This window comes from Limulus polyphemus, unplaced genomic scaffold, assembly GCF_000517525.1.
Source record: "Limulus polyphemus unplaced genomic scaffold, Limulus_polyphemus-2.1.2 Scaffold1140, whole genome shotgun sequence".
NCBI lineage: Eukaryota > Metazoa > Arthropoda > Merostomata > Xiphosura > Limulidae > Limulus > Limulus polyphemus.
Window position 1 is genome coordinate 54,099 of NW_013666750.1, and position 9,877 is coordinate 63,975.

Consider the following 9,877-nt stretch of genomic DNA (forward strand, 5'->3'; position numbering starts at 1 on the left):
TCAAAAACATAAAGGTATAATTAAACTTAACATATCAGTAAAGGTGGGGAACTAAGATTTGTTGTGTAAGTATAATGTGTTTTCTGGTGAGTTGAAATAATGCCAGAAGTAAAAGTGAGTGGTAAAAACAAGTTGCATGGTGAGTTAAGATAATGCCAGTAATAAAAGTGAGTGGTAAAAACAACTTGCATGGTGAGTTGAGATAATGCAAGTAGTAAAAGGCATTATCTCAACTCACCATAAACGTTATTTTTACCATTCACTTTTACTATTGGCATTATCTTAACTCACCATACAAGTTGTTTTTACCACTCACTTTTATTACTGGCATTATCTTAACTCACCATACAAGTTGTTTTTATCACTCACATTATCTTAACTCACCATGCAAGTTGTTTTTACCATTCACTTTTACTATTAGCAATTGTAAAAGTGAGTGGTAAAAACAACTTGTATGGTGAGTTAAGATAATGCCAATAGTAAAAGTGAGTGGTAAGAACAACTTGTATGGTGAGTTGAGATAATACCAGTAATAAAAGTATGGCAAAAACAATTTACACTTGACATTGTTGATTTAGTTTCAACTAAAAGTATTTTAAGTAGTAGATTATTGTACAGAAGTGATCATCTAGCTATTAAAGGTAGTTTTTACTTTATTTGATGTTAAATTTGAGTCTTATTATTTAGTCAAAATCATATTAGGTGATCAGAATAAGTGCAAGGGGTCAAGTGATGGTTATTGACCCTTGCTAAAAAACCTTTTAATAGATTCTAAAATGATAATACTATATATTTTTCATGTGTACTTGTCTGTAGTCTTTATTTTAAAATACATATTTTCATCAAATTAATTTCTGTTTTGTACATTTAGAAATAAAATTGATAAAATTATCATGTTTTTCAGCATCTTGCTCACAAAATGTTGCATGTTGACCCTAAGCAGCGCTACAAAGCTGCTGATGTGCTGAGCCATGTGTGGATAAGAAACAGGAACCAGCTACCAAGTTGCAAACTTTGTCATCAAGATGCCTCCTTAGTTAAGGTGTAGATTCCAGTTTTATCTATATACAGCTCTATATTTATCACTGAACAGTCATTTTTAATTAATTATAGAGAGTACTAATGCTTGGTTGTAAGCTGACTAATTATGTACAGATATATCTAGGTAATTATCCTTGTGTTAAAAGTTGCAAAGTAAATGATGATTATAAAGAAAACCCTCTATTTAAAATGATTACGACTTACTATTTGTTCTGATTACATGTTAAAAACTGTTATAAGAGAACTGAATGTTAGCAAGGCACATTGAAAAGCATAAGTTCTGTTTAGGAAATAAAACTAGACAAGAAAATCCAAGTGAGCTTTTACTGGAAGTTAACTCGGTATTATACTTGATAAAGCTGAGCTAACTCAGTGAAACATTAAGTACCTTGTCTTTCTTTTTTAATGAATTATTATTAATTATTCTGCATCTGAGCTACCTCACTCAAGTTATTTACTCAAGAAAGTTTGGACATAGTAGAAGGTGTTGATAAAAGTGTTACAGAACATGTTTTCGATTATTCTCAGTGAGCTTATCCTTAAATGAAGCTACCGCAAGTACCGTTTGTTTTGGACAGTATTCGTTGATCCTTGCTATATCCTACCCATTGGCACATATGTTATTCAAATCTTCAATCTTATGTTGTTTAAAATAAAAAGAGAACTAAAAGAGATGCTAGTTTGTGAGAAAACTGCTTTAGATATTCAGCATAGTGTTCATAGGTATTGTAATGCTACATAGGATTGGTGCCTACAGCATACAGCCCTTTTTTTCCACCACCAATAATCTCTACAGCTCACATTTCACTGCAGGAGGATTTTACACAATACATTGAGGTCATTGTTGTCTCCATTGTTGTAAAGACTAAAGGTCAGTTTTATGTTATTAGATAGGGTATCATGAGAGCACATGTGCCACATCATTGTAACTTCTGTATTGTTAGCCAGGCATAGCTGAAAGGTCAATATAATAAAAAGAATAAATACATATAAATGTATAATGTTATGAGATTTAAGCTATTTAGCCTAAACATTTATGTTTTCATGTTATAATTTGTGTTCATTCTAGAATGAAAAAAGGCATAATTTATATTTATTTCCCAATTTTTTTAACATGGTTAGGAGGTTGGTCAAATTGACCAAACCCGTATAGAGATTCGTTACTGAAAATAACAGATAAAATATAAAGCTTTTTTCTTAAGAAATGTTAGATAACTATCTGGTCATTATAAAGATTTTGCATGTGAAATTTGAACATTTTATGATGCATAAAAGTATTTTTAATATTAAAATGAAAATTACTTTGCATGTTTGATAGGTAACATGTGAAAAGAAGAAAAAGGTATGAGAAAAACATTGCTTTACAAACCTTAAATTTGATATTTTGCATATGAAAGCATTGTAATGTTTACTGATGATGTGCCAAATTTTGTTAACATACGCTTACTAATTTAAAAGTTATAGCATGAAAACTATAACAAGTACAAAATGGTTACGAGGTCGGTCCCAGGGACGAGCCCATGCTGAAAGAGTTAAGACTAAGCATTTTTCCACATTTAAAAAAGTCACTGAACCTAGTTTGCTTTTATTACTTTTCAAAAAACACGGTTTACTATGGGTACTACTTTTGATGGAATTGTAATAAGTTTAAGTACTTTCAGTAAGGTTTTAGTGACCAAATATCTGTTATTATCATGGTCATTTTCCATAAGATCACCTAAGTCTAATTGCTAGTTAGCCATTAATATTTTATTTTTTATTACTACTAGATACTAAGTACTTATTAGTTTATTTTCTATGTGTCAGCTACTATCTTTAGGGAGTTCCTGAGAAGGACTGTGTTTATGGTGGTAGAGACTGGGATTCAATCCTGGGTCTTGATAGAAAAGCTGTTGTGCTATCCACAATAGGATCTAATTATCATACTTGTATGTTTGTATAGGCAACTAAATTAATAATTTAAGTATATGCTTTTGGCCCTAAACTTGATTGAGTTGTAGCAGCTTGATGGAAAGATGTTTCTTTGTATCATTGTTTATATGCTAAATTTGTAATGCTTATTTTTAATTGAATTACATTTCTAACTTATGGTAAAGAAACTTTTAAAGTTCATTGACCAAAGTAACGACAGTATTTCAACAAATCTGTCAAACGTAGAAAGATTAAAAGATATGGGTAATACTTAGTGACTGTTAAACTGTGTTTATGTAATGAGGTGTTATTTTGCAGCTATTTTTCATGTTATGCTTGTGTTTATGTTTCCAACAGGGAGCCATGGCTGCAACATTCCGAGCCATTAACCATTTTCCAAAGCTACCTAATCTGGAACCTGTTTCAGCATCAGAGTTGGCACAACGTCGGGCAAAGGCACGACACAGATTTTCCTTGGAATATTAGTTAGGTGCCAGGAACTACATTTTGGTTTCCTTGAAGTCAAGGCAGAAGGAAAGTCTCCACAACCAGAGTATTGTAGTCCTCGTGTCTCGTCAAATAAAAGACCAACTGCTGGAGAAAGCTTTCTTCTTCTTTGGAAGTTAGATGAAAGTTAAGGATTAGACACCAGTTGAAGAGATTAAGTCACTGCTTATATTCACCCATCTTTTTAAATATAATTTTCTTAATCTTTAATTCAAAATCCCAAGAGGCTGATCATTCCTCCACATGGTTGGCTGATATTTCACACTCAGGAAATTTTCTTTAACCCTAAGACTTAGTTTAGGTGTCAAAAAGAAAAGCATTTAAATGTTTGTTAGTAGGCATAGTTAGGTGAGCATAAAGTTGAATAGACTTATGTTTGAAATAAAAGCTTTTTTCTTCCCTTCAAATTTAAAGATGCCTTCCATTTAGAAAAACAATTAACCTATATAATTTGTAAGTATAAGTGTACAATCAAGTTTATTTTTGGTTAAGTGGGGATAAGTAGTGAAGATGTATCTAGAGTTATTAGGAAAGCATATAGGCGGTTGATGAGGTGTTGTGCCAAACAGAACTGTAAATTTATACTGAACGTGTGAGAGGGAACTGCCACTTCCAGTAGCCCATTCTATGATCAAAGTACTACTTTTTAATATACATTTATGGTTTTAAAAGAAAAGAATCCACATTAGAAGGTACACAGGATCTAGGCTGACTGATTACAGATTTATGGTCAAGTTTACCAAATAACCTCAGTAGAAAGATCATCTGTTATTGTGGATCATTTTTCACTTCGTCCATCATCAGTCTAAATCTATTAAGCCAAGTACTTCATGTGTCCAGGAACGTATTGTTCATTTGATTTCTCATGTATTAGAAACTACTGAATTATGCTTTTCAGTTCAACTTGTCCTTTACATGTGTTTCTCCTTTTTTTATTTCAACTGTTATTTGTTACAACAGTTAAGCTGTCACAGAGTTTAAATGATAAAAAAAATTATTGTCTTTACACTTATAAAGTGTGTTGTTATAAAATACTGTTTCTAAACCTGATTTAGATGCTCGACTGCAGAATTAAAGTAATGGCATTAGAGAAGGTTAACCATGTGATCCTCTATCACTGTTATAGACTGATTGTTTGTGAGCTAAAGGGCTACTCAAATTCAGTGTTTTTTTGAGTTTCTGAAACTATAAGCAGTATTATTTCGTGGCTTTAAACTACTACAGTGAGATTTTTAAAAAGGGTGAAATGTCTGTACATCTATTAGTAATTTTTAAGGGGTCAACAATTTTGATTAATTTTTTATCAATCTGTGTTGTGGTATCATGTCTATAAGTATATCATTTGAGCATTTTTGTAGTTGTAGCAGTTTCCAAAATGACCTTAATCTATGAATTATTTTTAAAACTGATAAGTAGTACCATGGGAGACCACAATTATCTGCATTTAACAGCATGAGTATTTAACCAATGATGTATTAATAGTAAATTAAACTGATTATAGTAACACAGCACAATGAATACCCAGCTCTTGTACTAACTCTTAATAAGTTATCTTATTCATTGATACTACAGTGATGCATAATATTGGACAAAGAGGTAGTGTTTAATTTACTCTTGCTTACTACACTTCTGGACATACCACAAATTTGTAACACACTAAAATGCAGACAAGCTAAAACAACTAAGTTAAGTATAAGTTAAATTAATAGTGTTAAAGTTTCACACAATCAAAAATCTTACTGAAGTGAAACTTAATGAATGATTTTAAGTAAAATATAAAACTGGCATATGAAACTATCCTATTATGAAACTATGATATTACATGTGCCTCGGTCTAAGTTGGATTAATTATATTGGTTTAATATTCCAGTGCTAAGCTACTTTCACTGTGTCACAAAATTATACAAGGTGACCAAGAATAAAAAGATAAAATGTAAACTTATTTGTAATGCTTTTTTCTTTCATTTATAAAACTTGTAAAGTTTTATTCTCCATACATTTATTTTTTTGTGAGGTGTTTTATTTGTACCTGAGTGATTTTTTTCTTCTTTTTAGTCTCCCAGTTATCATGTTACCTAAACAAATGTGTAGTTTTTAGGCCAACTTGAGAACTTGTTTCATTAAACTAGGTAATAATTATTAGTGAAAAGTGCTTTAACTTTAAAGATGAAATATTTGATTAAAAGTAGTGTATAAAATAAACTATATATGAATGTAATAAACTGTACATACCTATAGATAATTTGTTCATGCATTGATAGTTTTTTAAATAAGAATGATGATGCTTCAAATAAGGTATCACTTTTGTTTATTAGAAATGTTTTTTCTCAGTGATTATATGGAAATTAGTGATTTCAATCTTGAATGAGCTTACTATACAGTCCACCAACTTTTAACATAATATTCTGTAAACTAAGTCTACATATAATTTGTATAGTTTTCTTATTTTAAACTAATGTTGTGAAACTAATATTAAATCCAGTGTCATGAAAAACTTAACGTTAATGGTAAAAGACCTGTCTCGATTATTAAGTACCTGTTTAGTGTGACAACATATGTAATGTCTGTGTGAATGTGCTACACATAACTCGGAGAGCAAATCAGATATTCCCATACTTTTTATTTTATATATTCAATTTGAATAATTTAAATGCTGATTTAAATAAAGCTATGGTGTAAAAAATCTGTTACAAAATTCAAATAAGTTTTTATTTTGTTTACCTCTCTCTTAGTAACCTGTAAGCTGTGTATTTTACCTAAGTATATTAATTATGAAACTATTCTTTTGTTACATTTTATAAATTCTATAAAGCCTATAGCAGATTTTAAGTCTCTACTGGATCTTGACTTCAATATTAGGCTTATCGTATTTAGAGTATACAAAAAATAATACTTATACTTTTACATTTATACAATGCCATAATGGACTTATTTTGTTGTTGTTTTTTGAGAATGTGCAGTGAGTACTAGGGGGGATTTAGTCATTATTAAAATAAAGTTAAAAAAAAAAACCTTTACTCTTCAGGGCTTCATCAGGGCTAGTAGTAAAATTTTTGCACTATTAGCCCTGATGAATTCACAATGGCAAAATGTTGGCTGAAATAAAGTTGTTGTTTTTTATTATTATGTGGAGAGCAAAGGTCCTTTTTTCATAACCACAATGGACTTTTTTCTGTGTAAAAGCTAGCCACAAAGTTAGCTTTTGTTGTACACTTGGTATGAGAATAATGTTTGTTTTTTTATTCTTTCAGCTTCTTTTAATTTCTTTATAAAGTTCTGTACTTCGTCAGTATATATTGTCTGTCCTAAACTAATGAAGTTCTTCATGTTCATGACATCTCAGAATGTGAAGCACGTCAGGAAAAATTCTTCTTTACCTGTAATGATTCGGGTCTTACTTGACACCATGTCCATCTTTTATCAGCTAAACACTGGAGAATTGTCTAAAGCATTAAGAGAATTGACATACTAACCCAGATATGTACAACATAAAATACATATTTTAAAGCAGTACTGAGGAATGTAATAAAATACTTTTTAAGGAAGTATTAAGAGAATTATAAAAGATGTGTCATCAAGTGTTGTTTGACCTAATTAATGTTACAGATTTGTTAGAAAGTTATGATGGATTTAATGTCTAGGAAAAGTAAAAGAATGTTTTATTAGGCTTAATACAAGAAATATGTAATGAATTCTGAGCAACTTGAATAAAAATGTTTTAGGATATGCTGAAAGATGTAATATAGCAAACATGTAAGGAGTTGTTGGGGGATTTAATATAAGAGGTGTGGAAGATGTTGAGAAATTTAATGTGATGTGTAAGCAAATGCAAAGTGACTTAATATTAAAGTTTAAGTAAATGAAGAATTTAAAATGTAAGGAAATTATAATAGACTTGACGTTTCTTTAATGTAACAGATAGATAAAGGAATGCTAAAAGAATTAACATACTGTTTGTTGTTTAAGAGAGTTTTGATGAATTCACTAAAACAAAATGCATATGTAAACAACACAGCACTGTGTTGGTAAATGTTGAAATATGCACTATAAAGATGTATATAAAGAAATTATGAAGACTTTCATTTAGCAATATTTGAATAATATTCTAAGAGATCTTAATACAACAGGTGTATATAGAAATGTTAAGGGATTAAATATAAAACATTTGTATGGCAGTCCTGAGGGATATGTTATTAACCATACACCATCTAAACTGAGTACTTAAGTATTAAAATAAACAGTTATACTCGCATAATGATTTAGTTTTCTATATAAGAATACTTCATAAGTGAAATATGTATATATTAGTTTTTAATAACTTGTTCATTTTATGAGGCCTTTTACAAGCATTTGAAAACATGAATAAGAATTCTTCCATAAACATGATGTTTAGCTAGATTTTCATCATAACTTGCTTCTGGTAAATGGTAACATTGTCTTTTCTCGGCCTCCTGTAACCAGATGTGACTAATCTTACAAAGGAAAGTTTAAATCACTGGTGAAACTAGTTTTTATTTCTCTCTCTTTTTTTTTTATTTAATATAAATCTCAAATAGTTTGGCATAAACTTATTTCATAGTTACAAAATGATGTACTTCAGAGAAGACTGTCATTATTAATGAGATAGTTGACAGGAAACTCACTGTGATTGTTATATTATGTTGGTTTGGTAGATATAACTGTTATGTAGAAAGATTACTTGAGAAAATGTCATTGCTAATCTTTCAATCTGTGGATTAAATTAATTGATTTGAAAAAAGTACAAGGAACAATTGAAAACGTTTGTCTATAAAAATAACTGCAAGACTTTTATATGTGTGTATGCTTGAGGAAAAAGAAACAATTTGAACCATATGAATTGAAGTCATATGGCCGTTTTACTATTTAAAAATACTGATTTTGAAAACTTGAACTTTATTAATTTTGTCAATGAAATTTGAAACATTATTAACAGTTGGATATAACAAACTGTCATCCAGTGGGCTGTCTTTATTGTCGCTAGCTCTTTTGTAAGTTTTTGTAAATAGGGTTGCACTGCAAGAACAAAACAAATTTAATTCGACACAGCATCAGTAAACTGATATGTCTTAAAGATGCATGTTGTGGTAAATAGGGTTGCTTCACAAAAACAAAAATTTAATTGGACACAGCATCAGTAAACTGATATGTCCTAAAGATGCATGTTGTGGTAAATAGGGTTAAATCACAAAAACAAAACAAATTTAATTGGACACAGCATCAGTAGACTGATATGTCCTAAAGATGCATGTTGTGGTAAATAGGGTTGCATCACAAAAACAAAACAAATTTAATTGGACACAGCATCAGTAAACTGATATGTCCTAAAGATGCATGTTGTGGTAAATAGGGTTGCATCACAAAAACAAAACAAATTTAATTGGACACAGCATCAGTAAACTGATATGTCCTAAAGATGCATGTTGTGGTATATGGCCACAGACTTGATGCTTTCATCATTAAATGTATTCGTAGAAACATTTCTTTAAAATTTTCGATTTAAGCATCACACATTGAAATAAGATTTTAAACAAACTTTGTGCTGTTATCACTAAATATTGTTATAAAAGTCAGAAAAATAATCAATACAGTTCTCCGTTTTAGAATAGAATACAGTTGTTAGGGTTACGTACGAAAACCACTCAAGGACGAGTTTTGTGAAGTGTTTGGTTTAGAAGTATTGCTACAGGTGAATGGTTGTGTAGGTTCACATAAAACAAATTTTATACTAATAAGTTGTTAAATTGTGCTACTTAAAAATAGGATTTATGGTTGCTTAAACAAAACTTATAAAAATGCGAAAAAGGTATATCAATTTTTGAACTAAATATCAAGTTTAACTTACTGCTGGTATGGATTATAATGTTTACTGCTTCCAGTGATATTCAATCCACCTAATGTGTTCTGTATTTTGGTGCCTTATTAGAGCCATCTATTGGCCACCAGACCAACTAGTTTAGTAACTGTCAAAAAGGCTGATACTACTTTAATTAACACTTCTGGCTGTCTGGTGCTATTTAGATAACATTGTTAACAGTTAAGTGCATCTCATTATTAAACAGTCTTAGCTAATGCTTTCATGGATTATGTATTGCTAATTATGGCCAAAAGTCACAGAATAACTAGAAGTGGAAATATGGAATACATTAATATCCAGATGTCATTGAAAGAGAATATACAATGTACTACCTTGCATTTGTTTTTCAGATTACAAAATGTTTCAATTTGGTGGGAGACGCAATCATTCGTTGTTTTTTATTCTTTATTAATGTTGTCCATCCTTCATGTCGTTACTTATCCTTACTTGCAAACAGTTGAAAGTTTAGATGAAGAAATAATAACCCTTTCTTCCATAAAAGAGGGAAAGATGGTATTGTGGAATACTTGCTACCAAGAATTG

The 9,877-nt window shown here is 30.3% G+C and overlaps 1 protein-coding gene across 2 annotated transcripts in view; it reads left to right on the top strand.

Annotated features, from left to right (window-relative positions):
• LOC106462316 (ribosomal protein S6 kinase alpha-2-like) overlaps positions 1–9,040 on the top strand; it is a 61,663-nt gene extending 52,623 nt beyond the window's left edge. For both annotated transcript variants that reach the window (XM_013922221.2, XM_022389529.1), the window contains exons 18-19: positions 905–1,042; positions 3,310–9,040. In XM_013922221.2, coding sequence (XP_013777675.1) covers positions 905–1,042; positions 3,310–3,438 — 267 coding nt within the window. In that variant the 3' untranslated portion in view covers positions 3,439–9,040. The remainder of the gene's footprint in view (positions 1–904; positions 1,043–3,309) is intronic.
• The last annotated feature ends 837 nt before the right edge of the window (positions 9,041–9,877 follow it).